This window comes from Rousettus aegyptiacus, unplaced genomic scaffold (assembly GCF_014176215.1).
Source record: "Rousettus aegyptiacus isolate mRouAeg1 unplaced genomic scaffold, mRouAeg1.p scaffold_m13_p_2, whole genome shotgun sequence".
In the NCBI taxonomy this organism is placed as follows: domain Eukaryota; kingdom Metazoa; phylum Chordata; class Mammalia; order Chiroptera; family Pteropodidae; genus Rousettus; species Rousettus aegyptiacus.
The window spans coordinates 153,125,874-153,140,945 of NW_023416295.1; the positions used below are offsets into that span (position 1 = coordinate 153,125,874).

A 15,072-nucleotide genomic window follows, 5' to 3' on the forward strand; every position below is an offset into this window, starting at 1 on the left:
AGGATTGTAAATCCTAATTAGCTTTGGGAGAATCACCATATTAATCATATTGAGTTTTCCAGTCTGTGAACATGGCATAGCTCTTCATTTATTTAGGTCTTTAATTTCTTCATCACCATTTTGTAGTTTTCAGCCTATAGATCCTGCACATGTGTTGTTACATTTATACGTATTTCATGTTTTATAATTCTATTATATATGATACTGTTTAAAAATTTTAACTTCCAAATGTTCATTGCTTTTGTATAGAATATAATTGAATTTTTATCAACCTTATATCCTGAGATCTTGCTCAACTCATGTATTGATTCTAGTACCTTTTTGTAGATTGTTTGGAATTTTAGGCATAGATAATCATGTCTGTAAATAGAGACATTTTTATTTTTCAGTTTGTGTGCTTCTTTTACTTGCCTTCTCTTTTTCTTCGTCCCTTCCCCCCATCTCACTGGCTAAGACATTCAGTAGGATGTTAAATTGGAACAGTGAGAGCAGACATCTTTACCATATATTCCAAGTAGCATTCAGTCATCTATCATTATATATGGTGTTAGCTGCAAGTGTTTTTGTAGATGTACATTATTAAGGTAAGGAAGTTCTCTGTTGTAACTTGCTGAGAGTTTTTGTTATGAATTGATGGTGAAATTTTTTTCAAATGCCTTCCCTTATCTGTTCAGATGATACATGGTTTTTCTTCTTTAGCCTGTTGCTATAGTGAATTTCATTTATTTTCTAATATTGAACCAGCCTTGTATTTCTGGCGTTAATAACCCCAGTTGGTCATGATGTATTATGTTATATATTGTTGTATTTGATTTGCTAACATTTTATTGAGGGTTTTTGCATTGTGTTCATGAAGAATATTGGTTTATAGTTGTTGTTGGTAATGTCATTTTCAGATTTTAGAATCAAGATAATGCTGACTTCATACAATACATTGGGTATTTATTACGCCCTCCTATTTTCGAAAGAATTTTTGTAGAATTTGTATTATTTAGTCTTGAAATATTTGGTGGAACTCAGCAATTTAGTTATGTAAACCTTGAGTTTTCTTTCTTCCTTTTTTCCTTCTCTTCCCTCCCCTCCTTTCCCCTCTTTCCGTTCCCTTCCATTCCCTTCGATTGCAAGGACCTTGTCAGTTTACAATCCCTTATTTTTTATTTTTTACACCTACAGCTCCTGGTCTTCCTAGGTGATCTCCCATCCAAGTACTAACCAGGCCTGACCCTGCTTAGCTTCTGAAATCAGATGGGATTGGGCTTGTGCAGGGTGGCATAGCCGTAGACGAGCTTTATTTATTGTAAGATTTTAAATTATGAATTTAATTTCTTTAATAGGTATAGGACTGCTCCTATTACCTTCATGTTTGTTATTCTTTTATTTTTTTTTTAGTTTTCTGTGGTCACCTTGAAGTTTATTCTTTTGACCTGTTAGACCCCTGTGTGAAATTAGAAGTGCCTTATTAATACTTTTTGGCCCTAGATAGTATCTAGGTAGCTCTAAAATTAGCACCGTTGTTAGAAGACTCCAGAAGACTCTATTTTACTCTGATTCTTAGAGTCTCAAGCAGAAACTGAGCCAATAATTTTGATAATCTTAATGACACCCTCCCACACATCCATGCAAAGAGGGTTTTGGCTTGGGGCGGTGTATCTGTCTACTGTGGGTGTCTGAGTAAGACTGCAGACCTCCCTAGATCTCCCTATTAAATTTTCTATGAGGTGTGCCATTTTGTTGTTTTCCCCACCCAGTATTGCTGTGAATAACCCTCTCTCATTGTTTACCACTAAAAGCACTCTTGTTTTTGACAACATTCCTAGGCTTAGATTTTTGCATTAACTACTCCAAATAAAATAGCCCTCTTTTACAGGACCAGTTAGCTGCCAATCTGTATGGCTTGCCATGTCTGCGTAGAGTAGAACTCTATGCCACAAACCTTGCAGTATTGCGGATGGTGATGCAAGTAACCTGTAGCTGAAATACCACAGTCCTTACTGAGATTTGTTAGATTTCTTGAATTTTGAAATTTCTTTTCATTTTGTTATATGTTTTTTGATTGATTTCAGAGACTTGTTCTTTTTAATAATCTTTTTCTTTTTTTCTTTTCCGCATTGCATTTAGGGGAGAGGATTTGCTGAGCTCTTCACAGAGCCATTCCTGGAGCTCTGGCCTCTCTATTTTTTTTTTAGCTTTTCTCCAATCTTTCTTCACATTGCAGCCAGCCCCCCACCCCCACACCCACATGCACTAACACCCCCAAACCCACAAAGCTGGTCATTTCACCTCCAACCTTAAAAGTTTTCAAGTGCCTTTATGTTTGCTCTCAGAATAAAAACCAAAAATTCTAACATGGTCCGAAATTGTTTGGCTTGCTTTCTTGTGTATGTAGTTTTATCTTGTATGAACCCGATCATTCTTTTTCCCCTCATACTGAACAATATTCAGTCATTATCCTCAATTTAGGGAGTACTTCGCCCTTTATTCTTTATAAGTCAGGGATCTCACTTGTGACATAAGTTTGGAATTTGAGGGATACAGGGAATTTGAATTTCTGTTCTGCATTTATTAGCTGTGTGACTGAGCAATACACTAACTTTTCTGAATTTTTTTTTCATCTGAAATATGGTGACAAATAATAGTTCATAATGTTGCTAATAAGTTTAAGTGAGAAAATGTGTGTAAAGCAGTTAGCACAGTGACTTGTATCTAGGAAGTATGTTTATTCCCCACCTGATATTCTCTTCCCATCATTTCTTTGAGTAAGCAGTTTATATGAAATACCAGTATACGCAAGTGAAATTATTCCAGTATCACCATTCCACCAATTTTTTGAGTAAAAGTTATACTTGAATTTCAATTGCATTTAAACATGTTTATTAAGTACCTCATATGTAGTTCATAACACGCTCATAACTTTTTTAAAAATCTGATTTTAATTGACATATAACACATTAAAAGTTTTACCTGTAAATCAAGGAAATTTTTCTTTTTCATTCAGGAATGAGACTATTAAAACTTACATTTTTTTTTTAATTAGGACAAAAATTTCAAACTTGTAGACTATAAGCAAAAATAGTACAATGAAATTCTGTGTACTTTATACTACAATGATCATATTTAGAAAATTAACATTAGTACATTTCTATTAAATAACTTGACAGGAATACTGTGTAAGAGATCTACATAAAAGATGGTATGTCTTTGCCAGTACATCACATTTTTAATGCCACCTTGTTTCCTAATTGATGACGTTTACTTAAATGATGTGGTTAAGGTGGTGTCTACTGAGTTTATTTTCTCTAAAGCTGCCATTTTCCCCTTTGTCAGTAAGTAATCTCTGGGGAGATACATTGAGATAATGTAAATGTCCTTTTTCCCCAGTAAACTTTGATCAAATGGTTTTTGCATCCTCAGTGTTGCTTGCCTGAATCAGTTATTACTATGATGGTGGCAGAAAGGTAGATTATTAAAATTTCGATAATTTCTAGGAGTTGCAGTTTTAGTGTTCCTGAGAGTTTTCGTGATAATTATAAAAACTTGGCTGTTAATCTGCTTATGTTACTGTTTATTGTTTATATCATTTTTAGGTTCATGTACTGGACAGACTGGGGAGAAGTACCAAAGATAGAACGTGCTGGAATGGATGGTTCAAGTCGTTTCATTATAATAAACACTGAAATTTACTGGCCAAATGGATTGACTTTGGATTACCAGGAACAGAAGCTTTATTGGGCGGATGCAAAACTTAATTTCATCCATAAATCAAATCTGGATGGAACAAATCGGTAAGGTTGCCATGTACATTTATTTTTAAACTTTAAGTAAAAGTGAATGCCATAACATCTTGATATAGTAATCAAATTATAAAGCCTAATTTTATTAAGAATAAATTAGCATATTTTAGGCTAAGTGTCAAAGGGGAAGAAAAATAGACTTTCAGTTTGCTTTTGAAATAGGTAACTATATTTCTCTTGGTAGCATTTAGAGTTTATGGACTCTATTTTCTCCTTTATTCTGAGCTAATTTAGTTCTTGAGTGATTCTCAACCAGAAATAGGACTTCTTCTTTCTCCAAGAGTGTTTGGAAATGTGTAGGGAATTTTGGTTAACACAAGGACTGGGAGTGCTGCTAGCCTTTTAGTTTCAGGGGGGCCAGGGATGCTAAATATTATGCAATGTGCTGGACATCCTATTCAGAATTTCTATAGGGCCTTAGGTACTGCTCATGGAAGTTCATTTAATAAATCTCCAGATTAGGACAGTGGTTGGCAAACTTATCTTAGACATTGTGGGTCATATATGACCTCTGTTGTAACTACTTACCTCTGCTGTTGCGGTGTGAAAGCAGCTATAGGTAATACATAAGGAAATGGGCATGGGTGTGTTCTAGTAAAACTTTATTTACAACATATATAGTAAGCCAGTGGGCTATGGTTTGCTGACTCCTAGACTAGAAGAAAACCTCTTGCATGTATGCGATACCCCAGTATTTAAGAAAGACAACATTATAATAAATAAAAATGAGATTTCTACTCAGATCATGTTCAGATTTTTAAAAACACTTTATGTTCTTGTGTTCGAATGATTATTTGGGTTTCTAGTGGTCTTACTCTAAGACTCCAATAGAAACTAGAGAGCCAGGAGTTGAAGGAGTATTTCCAAGGTTAAGCATTTGTAGATTATCTGAATGATGAACCAGGAAGCATTTAGAAATATTGAAAACCAGGAAAGAGTTAAAGAATTTATTAAAATAAACTTGGTATAATCATGGAATTAGAGTGTTTTTTTTTTTGCCTTGTTTTAAAAAAGAATGAAACGAATTACAACAAGATGGTTTTAAAACAATTAGAAATGGATGTCAAAAAGTAACAAGTTTATGGTGAATGTAAAAACATAATTTTTGTGTTTGAACTTTAAATTTGGCTTTGAGAGGGATGCTAGGAAATGAATATGGCCATGTCATAGTTTTATGGACTCCCTTGGGATACTCACACAAAAACCAATGAAACTAGATAGCAAATCCAAAAACATACCATAAAACTAACCTCGGGCATCCAGAAATAAAAGCAAGTAAGGGCAGACCACTAACAGCCACAAGACCTTCATAGCTTTCCTGTCTGCAAGAGTTAAGCAGAGAAAATGAATGGGGTGTTTCATTGAACCTAAATGCCAGATACCTCCAAATAGCCTCAACTATTTACTAGACAATGTGGTAGCCTATATTAAGAGCAGCAGCTGAAATGTGAGGGTGGGGGTTCCCACTCTAATATCAAGCAAGTACAGTGTGTTCATGGTAAAGACAGAAGAGCATAGAGCAGACTGGTTCCAAAGGATTCTTGAAATGAACCTGCTAGGGTTCTTTATCAGGACAGAGTACCACACTGAACAGAAACAAAATTGAATAGAATAATAACATCAAAATTAAGCAGAATAGGGAAACTTGAGAGGAACAGAAGGGTAGGGAAAGAAGGTCCAATTAAGGATGGAAAGAGGGACAGCTTCAGAAAGGAAGCTACCATAGTTTTAACATTACATGAAAACAACAGAAGACTGAATTCTTTTAAGTTAGAGTAACTACTTTCTTCTCACGGTTCAGAAAAACTAATTTCACATAAACATGAGAAACAGAAAAACCAACGTAAAATCCCATTTAAGGTTATTATAAAGATCTTATTTATAGCTGTATTTTTTGCTAATAACAACTTAACTTCGAATGTATACCTAAGCTCTACATTTTAACTCTCCCCACTTTTTAATGTTTCTGATGTCACAGTATCTTTTTATCTTGTGTATTAATACATTATCGATATTATTTTTACTACTTTTGTCTTTTAATCTCATAGTTATTCTTACTACTTTTGTCTTTTAACACATAAATATTAGATTTATAAGTGATTTACCCATCACTATTACAACATTAGAGTACTCCAAATGTAAGTATATATTTATCTTTACCAGTGAGATTTATACTTTCATATGTTTAGCCATTACTAATTAATGCTCTTTTGTTTCAGCTTGAAGAAGTTCCTTTAACATTTCTTGTAAGGCCGATATAGTAGTGATGAATTTCTTCATCTTCTGCTTGTCTGGAAACTTTATCTTTCCTTCCATTCTGAAGGACAAATTTACTAGATAGAATAGAGCAGGTCCTTGAATAATGTTTTGTTCAACTTGGTTTTGTTACAATGTCGATGAGAACTTAACTCTTGTTTATATCAATTAGCCTGTGGTGAAATCGGTTTCATTATATGTCATTTCATCAATTTGCTTAAAGTCACAGTACCTATTAATGACATTAAGGGCTTGCTGTATTCTTGGTTGGCAGTTTTTGTCTTCCCGCACTTTGAATATGTCATGCCACTCTCTCCTAGTCTGTAATGTTTCTGCTAAAAAAAAAAAAAAAAAAATCTGATTGTCTTATGGGGATTCCCTTATGTGAAACAAGTTGTTTTTTTTCTTGCTATTTTTAAGATTCTCTCCTTGTCTTTAACTTTTGACAATTTAATTGTAATGTGTCTTGGTGTGTGTCCTTTTGAAGTCATCTTTTTTGGAACTTTCTAGGCTTCTGGGCTCTGGATGTCTATTACTTTCCTCAGGTTAGGGAAATTTTCAGCCAATTTCTTTCAGTAAGCTTTCTCCGTCTTATCATGCAAGTTGTCCACTTGATGGTGTCCCATAAGTCCCTTAAGCTATTTTCACTTTTATTTCTACCTCTGTGTTTGGATGAATTTCACTGCACTGTGCTGTCTTTGAATTTGCTGATCCTTTCTCCTGTCTGATCTAGTGTGTTGTGCTGTACCCCTCTATTGTACTTTTCACTTTATTGTATTCTTCAGTTCTGTGATCTTTCCATTTGGTATTTTCCTATATTTTCTGTCTTTTTATTGAAATTTCCCTTGTTCATATGTTGTTCTTCTAATCTCTGTGAGCATCTTTATGACCGTTATTTTGAACTCTTTATTAAGTAAATCACATATCTTTTTTATTGTTTCTGGAGTTTTTCTTGTTCTTTTGTTTCCAACATATTCCCTTGTTTCTTCATTTTCCTTGGCTCTGTATTTGTTTCTGTGCAACTACCTCTCTCATTCTTGGTGGAGTAATCTTGTGTAGGAGGTGCATGTTACCAATCAGCCTGGCCTGAGCTCTTGCATATCTCTCAGACTTTTGTGATTGTCCAAATTGCCTTTGTTCTTAGTGGCTCCAAGTAGTTGAGAGTACCCTGATATCTGCCTTGCATTGCAAAGTGGAGCGTAGCAGTCAGCACCTAGATGGAGGCTGACTGGAAGGTGGACTCCCAGGCAGCAGCTGGGAAAGTATATAGTTAGGGCCCTTCTAGGGAGAAATTGAGAGACAAGCTTTTTTCCTGCTCCCTCTGTGCTGGGTGTAGATATATAGCTGCAGAAGAGGTTGCACCTGTACCTGTTAAGAACGGCTTCATTATTTACTACTATCCTATGGGACTTGTAAATGCAAGACTTGTTGGCTCTCAGAGCTACACAGTCCAGGGGCCCATCCCTTGGGCAGCATGAAAAAAAGCTGGGGCACCAGATATGTATACAAGCTGATTCTGTGGAGATACTAGAGGTTTGGAGTGAGCTAGAGCTAGAAGGCAGAGGCGATGTCTGCTGGTTTCCCTGGTCTCCTGGAAGGATTACAAGTCACCTCCTAGATATCTGCTAACCTAGAAGCCTGACCATTAGAGAGAAACTTTTAAAGTATACAAATAGACTTCTTTTAGGAAGAGTCTGGGAGGTGGCGAGTCTAACAGATTCATCTGTGCTGAGCCCTGCTGTGATAGATGTCTTTTGTAGGCCTCATCATGGTAACCAAAAACCAAAAGAATTACTAGAAAGGAATTTAAGCATACCACTATAAAAAAAAAATAATATCACAAAGGCAGAGAGAGCAAGAGAAGAAAAGAACGAAGGAAATAAAGACAGCCAGAAAACAATTAACAAAATGGCAATAATAAGTTCATACTTATCAATTTTATGTATGGAAATGGAGTGAAAATGCATAGTGTCTGAATGAATAAAAGCACAAGACCCACTATATGCTTCCTGCAAGAGACTCATTTCAGCTTTAAGGAAACACATAGCCTGAAGGTGAAGGGATAGTAAAATATATTCTATTCAAATGGAAACCAAAAGAAAGCGGGGGTAGCAGTACTTAGGCAAAATCAACTTTAAGCTGCAGATTGTAACAAGAGACAAAGGTGATTATACAATGATAATGGGGCCAACATTAAGTCCAACAAGCTTTAACTTTGTAAAGATTCATATACCCAGCATAGGAGCTCCTCTGTATATAATGCAAATATTAATAGACATGGAGAGAGAAATGTAGAGCAATACAATAATAGTAAGGACTTCATTACCCTACTTTAAACAATTGCTGTATCATCCAGAAACAAAACCAATAAGGAAACATTGGATTTAAACCACATGTTAGACCAGGTGAATTTAAGACATATTTAAAACATTCCATCCAACAGCACCAGATTACACATTCTTCTCAAGTTCACATAGAACATTTTCCAAAATAGATCATGTTAGGCCATAAACATCTTAATACATTTAAGAAGGTTGAAATTATATCAGGCATCTTTTCTGACCACAATGGTAAGAAACTAGAAATAAATTACAAAAAGGAAATTGGAAAATTATGACCTCACACCTGTTAGAAATGGCTGTCTATTATCAATAAGACAAGAAATAAGTGTTGGTAATCATATGGAGAAAAGGGAACTCTTGTTCACTTGGGGACATAAATGAGTGCAGCCACTCTGGAAAACAGTTTCTCAAAAAATTAAAAATAGAACTTCTACATTATTCAGCAGTTTCACTTCTGGGTATTTATCTGAAGAAAAAGAAAACATGCCACTCTCATGTTCATTTCAGCATTATTTACAATAGCCATATATGGAAACAACCTAAGTCTTCATCGCCTGATGAATGGATAAAGCAGATGTGGTTTGTTGGCTTTCTCTCTCATGCGCGCACTCTCATTCTCTCTCTCTCTCTCTCTCTCTCTCTCTCTCTCTCTCTCTCTCTCTCTCTCTCTCTCTTTCTCTCTCTCTCTCTCTCACACACACACACACACACACACACACACACACACAATGGAGTATCATTCAGCCATAAAAAAGGAAACCCTGCCAATTACAACAACATGAATGGTCCTTAAAGGCATTATGCTAAGTGAAATAAATAAGACAGAGAAAGACAAATACATGATCTCACTTTATGTCGACTCAAAAAAAAGAAAACGACAACAACAACAAAAAACCAAGTTCATAATACAGAAAATAGTTGGTGGCTGCTAGAGGTGGAGCTGGGCAAAATAGGTGAAAAGAGTCAAAAGGTACAAAATTCTAGGTTATAAGTAAGTCAGGGGGATGTAATGTACAACATGACAACTATAGTTAATAATACTGTATTGCATATTTTAAAGTTACTAAGATAGTAAATCTTAAATGTTTTCATCACAAGAAAAAAATTCTAACTATATATGGTGATGGATGTTAACTAGAATTATTGTGATCATTCGGCAATATATACAAATATCTAATCATTATGTTGTACATCTGAAACATAATATACTTCAATTATACCCCAGTTAAAGAAGAAAATTGAACAATTCACAACTATGTTGAGATTAAACAAGATGCTCCTCAACAACATATAGGGTTCAAGGAAGAAATTAAAAGGGAACTCAAACTATATCTTGAAACAAATGAAATGGAAATAGAACATACCAAAACTTGTGGGGTGCAGCAAAAGCAGTTATAAAAGGGAAGCTTATAGTGATAAATGCCTACATTAAAATAAAAAGAAAGACCTAAAATAAACAACCTAACTTTCCATCCCAAAGAACTAGGTGAAGAAGAACAAATCAAGCCTAAAGTTACCAGAAGGAAGGAAATAACAAAAATCAGAGTGACAATAAATGAAATAGAGACTAAACAGACAGTAGAAAAGTTCAATGAAGATCTGGATTTTTGAGTAGTGACACAAAGTAGACAAACTTTTAGCTAGATTTGACAGAGAGAGCACTGAAATAAAATCAGAAATGAGATATTACAGCTAATACCATACAAATACAGAAGATCATAGGAGACTACTATGAACAAGTATATATCATCAAATTGAAAGACCTAGAATTACTGGATAAATTCTTCAAAACATACAACCTACCATAACTGTATCATGAAGAAATAGAAAATATGAACAAGACCAATTATTTGTAAGGAGTTTTAATCATTAATCAAAAACCTCCTAGCAAATAAAAGTCCAAGACCAGACGGCTTTAGCGGTGAATTCAGCCAAATATTTGAAGGATTTATGCCAATACTTCTCCAAAGTCTTTTAAAAAACAGAGGAATACTTACAAACTGATTTTATGAGTCCAGCATTACCCTGATACCAAAACCAGATAAGGAACTTATAAGAATAGAAAATTACAGGCCAGTCATTCCTAATGAATATAGAATAGTCCCTCCTTAACTACAGGGGATATGTTCCAAGACCCCCAGTGGGTACCTGAAACTGCAGATAGTACCGAACCCTATATATACTCCGTTTTTTTCCTATACATACATACCTATAATATAGTTTGATATATACATTTTATCATAGTAAGACATTAACAATAATAATTAATAATAAAATAGGATAATTATAATTACTGTAATAAAAGTTATGTGGATGTGTTCTCTCTCAAAATACATGATTTTACAATATGTACAGTGTCGATACACTGGACAGATGGACAATTCATGTCCTGGGATGGAGAGGGATGTGTGAGATTTAATCATTTACTCAGAACAGTGTACAATTTAAGACTTAAGCATTGTTTATTTCTGGAATTTTCCATTACATATCTTCAGACTGTGGTCGACTGTGGATAACTGAAAATCGCAATAAGGGGGAACTACTGTAGATGCAAAAATCCTCAACAAAATACTAGGAAATACAGTTCAGCAGTGCATTAAAAGGATCATATGCCATGATCAAATATAATTTATTTCAGGGACCAAGGGTGTTTCATCATATGAAAACCAGTCCATGTGATAACAGTACATTAACAAAATGAAGGATAAAAATTATGTCATCTTAATAGGTACAGAAAGAGCAATTGACAGAATTCAGCATCCATTCGTGATAAGACTCTTAACAAGGTGGATATAGAGGGAATGTACCTCAACAAAATAAAAGCTGTATCTGACAAATTCATATCTCATGTTAAAAGTGAAAAGCTAAATGCTTTTTTCCTAAGCTCAAAACAAGACAAGGATATTCACTCTTACTATTTTTATTCAACATAGTGCTAGCGGTCCTAGCCAGAACACTTAGGCAAGAAAAAGAAAAAGGCATCCAGATATGAATTGAAGAAGTAAAATTGTATTTGCAGATGACCTTATGTTATATATAGGAAATCCTAAAAAGTCCAACACAAAACTGTTAGAACTAATGAAAAAAGTTTGTAAATTTTCAGGATACAAATCAGTATACAGAAATTGATTGCTTTTCTATATGTTAATAAACAGAGAAATTAAGAAACCAGTCTTATTTTCTATATAGCATCAAAAACAATGTAATACCCAGCAATAAATTTTAAACAAGGAGGTGTAGGGCCTGTACACTGAAAACTAGAAGCACCGATGAAAGAAATTGAAGACAAAAATAAGTGGAAATTAATCCATGCTCATAGATTGGAAAAATTAGTTCATTAGAATGTCCATACTACCCAAAGCCATCTGCAAATGAATGCAATCCCTATTACAGTTCTAATGGTATTTTTTACAGAAATAAAACAAACCTAAAGTTTGTATGGAACCATAAAATATCCTGAATAGCCAAAGCAATCTTCTAAAAGAAGAACAAAGCTGGAGGCACCGCACTTTCTAATTTCAAGCTATATTCCAAAGTTGTAATAATCAAAACAATATGGTATTGGCATAAAGCCAGACACAGTGGTCAGTGAAACAGAATAGAGAGCCTAGAAATAAACCTATGCATATTTGGTCAATTAATGTACAAAAAATAAGCCATGAATATATACTGGGGAAAGGATAGTTTAATAAATGATGTTGGGAAAATTGGACAGCCACACGCAAAAGAATGAAACTGGAGCCATATTTAATACACAGAAATCAACCAAACATGGGTAAAAGACTTAAATATAAACTAAAACCACAAAACTCCTAGAAGGAAAAACAGGAAAAAGACTCCTTGACATCGGTATTAGCAGTGATTTTTTTGAATTTTATACCAAAAGTAAGGCAGTGAAAGCAAAAATAAGTGGGACTACTAAAAAGCTAAAAAGCTTCTGTATGGAAAAAAAGAAACCATCAACAAAATGAAATGACATCCTGTGGAATGGGAGAAAATATTTGCAAATTATATTTGAGAAGGTGCTAATATTCAAAATATGAAGTCATATATCTCGATAGTAAAAAGCACAAACTGCATTAAAAAATGGGCAGAGGAATTGAGTAGACTTTTTATTTTTAGGCTAGACTTAACATTCAGCCAACAGGTACATGAAAAGGTGCTGAACAACACTAATTATCAGGGAAATGCAAATCAAAACCATGGTGAGTTACCATCTCACATCTCTTAGAATTTTTATAATCAAAAATATAATTGATAAGTACTGGTGAGGATGTGATGAAAAGGGAAACCTTTTGCACTGTTGGGGTTGTATATTGGTACATACAGTATGTAAAACAATATGGAGGTTCCTCAGAAAAATAAAAATATTAGTACCATGTGATCCTAGTTAATTCCCCCTTCTGATTATATATCCAAAGGAAATGAAAAAAGGTCTTAAGGAAACATCTACACTTCCATGTTCATAGAAGCATTATTCACAATAGCCACCTAGAAACAACCTAAATGTCAGTGGATGAATGGGTAAAGAAGATGTAGTATATATGTACATTAATGGAATATTATTCAGCCATGAGAAAGAAGGACATCCTGCTGTTTGTGACAACATGAATGGACCTCAAGGGCATTATCTTCAATGAAATGAGTCGGATAAAGACAAATACTGTATGATACCAAGTATGTGTAGAATCTTAACAGGAAGTAAAACTCATAGAAACAGAAGAAAATGTCAGAAGCTAGGCTGTGGGGGAAATAGAGGTTGTTAAAAGGGTTTAAACTTCTAGCTGTAAGATGAATAAGATCTGAGGATTTAGTATATAACATGATTATAGTTGATAACTGTATTATATAATTGAAATTAGGAGAGTAGAACTTAAATGTTCTCACCAAAAAATTCTGAAAAGGAAAAACAAAATACAAAGAGCAAAAATTTGTGAGATGTGATAGTGATTAACTAGATGGGGAATTCTTTCACAATTTATATGTATATCATCACAATATACACCTTAAATATCTTTCAATTTTATTTGTCAATTATACCGCAATAGCACTGAAGAAAAAAAGTTATAAAGAGGAAAAACGAATGATGAACAGAATAATGCCTTACATAGGAAATTCCCTAGAAAGAAAGATATGACCATAGAACAGATCAGACCTTCATTTTAAAATGCTCTGTCAGTAACGAATATCACCTGTCAAAAACCAACTTAAAATTCGAAAGCTCAGAAATGATATAACACAGTTCAGGAAAGTATAAAATTGTTTCAGAAAAGATAGCTAAACCAGAAGGGATGCAAAAGTGAATAAACAGAAAAGATCTTTAAATGGAAGTTGAAAAGGAGGAAAAATTTAAAGACCAGAAAGAATGTGAAAAGATAAAAAGGATTTGAGAGAGAGTCACAACTATTGAAGATAGGCAAAGGAGAAATAACATACATACAGATAAAAGACTTTTAGAAAGATAACCAAAGCAAGGAAACAGAACAAATATGAAAAACTATAATTCAGGAAAAAGAAGATTTGAAACTACAGATTGAAAGAGAATGTTATATACCTGAGAATATAAACCAGAGCAAACATCAAGATACATTCTAGTAAAATTACTCTGTAGAAAAAAAAAATTCTTGGGACCTTTAAGAATAATGTAAATAACTTAAAAGGAAAAGACAAGTAGACTAACATCAGACTTTCTCACAGCAAAACTTCCTGTCAGAACTAAATGGAGTAGTATTTTTAAGATACTCCAAGTAAGAAAATGTGAGTCAGTGATCTTTCTTCAGCAAAATTGACTTTCTCATAGAAAGCCGTAGATAACATTATCAATATGCAAGTCAAGAAATACTGTTTCCTTGACTCATTCTTGAAAAGGTACTGGTAACCAAACTTTAGACAACTAAAATGATGATCGAATAAGTCTTGATGAAGAACATTATAAATATAATTACTTGTAGTATGAAAACTAAAGGATGTTTAAAATTGAGTATAATATCTAATGACTATATGTTTAGATTATGTAGATAAAGTACCACTGTAAAAAAGTTGAAATGAGAATAGAACAACTTCGTGCAAAAATTTTGTTAAACTCTATATTAACTACATTCATGTATAGTTATTACTGTTGAGTTTTTTGAGACTGTAATGTTGGATTAAGTAAGTGACTGATTATCATATATTAACTTTATTGCCCTTACATATGTAGGATTCTTGGTATGGGTGAAAGGAAATATTGATGAAATACTGAAGAAGTTAAGTAAAAGAAACTGATAATTCTGAGTTTTTGTTAGAAGTACTGACATGAGCTCATTAGCTATTTTATGTTATCAAAGTACATACACACAAATATGTATGTTTATATACTATGACCGCTAAAGAGGACTAGGGGGGAAAAATGCACCCAGATTGTAATTTTGTAAAACCATTCCACCTTAAAAGAAATACCCTTCAGAGGAAATGATTAATTGTAAATCTCTGGCAAGAAAGGTACAAGGTGAGCTGGAACATTATCATACCAGACAGCAAGGAAAAGTGACCACAGACTACTTGAGTCATTTCAGAAAACCTGAGAAATAACTTGAGAGGCCTCTCACTGGTCAGTGATTGATAGAAACCCATCAAGTATGTTTAAATTCTTAAGTTTCTAATGATATTTTAAAAAGGAAGCAGTCAGCTTCCAGACGATGTTA

The 15,072-nt window shown here is 33.9% G+C and overlaps 1 protein-coding gene and 1 pseudogene across 2 annotated transcripts in view; one reads left to right on the plus strand and one right to left on the minus strand.

The window, feature by feature from the left end:
• The window catches only part of LRP6 (LDL receptor related protein 6), a 133,882-nt gene that overhangs the window by 54,370 nt on the left and 64,440 nt on the right, over positions 1-15,072 (plus strand). For both annotated transcript variants that reach the window (XM_016156367.2, XM_016156368.2), the window contains one exon: positions 3,585-3,782. In XM_016156367.2, coding sequence (XP_016011853.1) covers positions 3,585-3,782 — 198 coding nt within the window. The remainder of the gene's footprint in view (positions 1-3,584; positions 3,783-15,072) is intronic.
• Positions 1,165-1,283, minus strand: LOC118614019 (annotated as a pseudogene).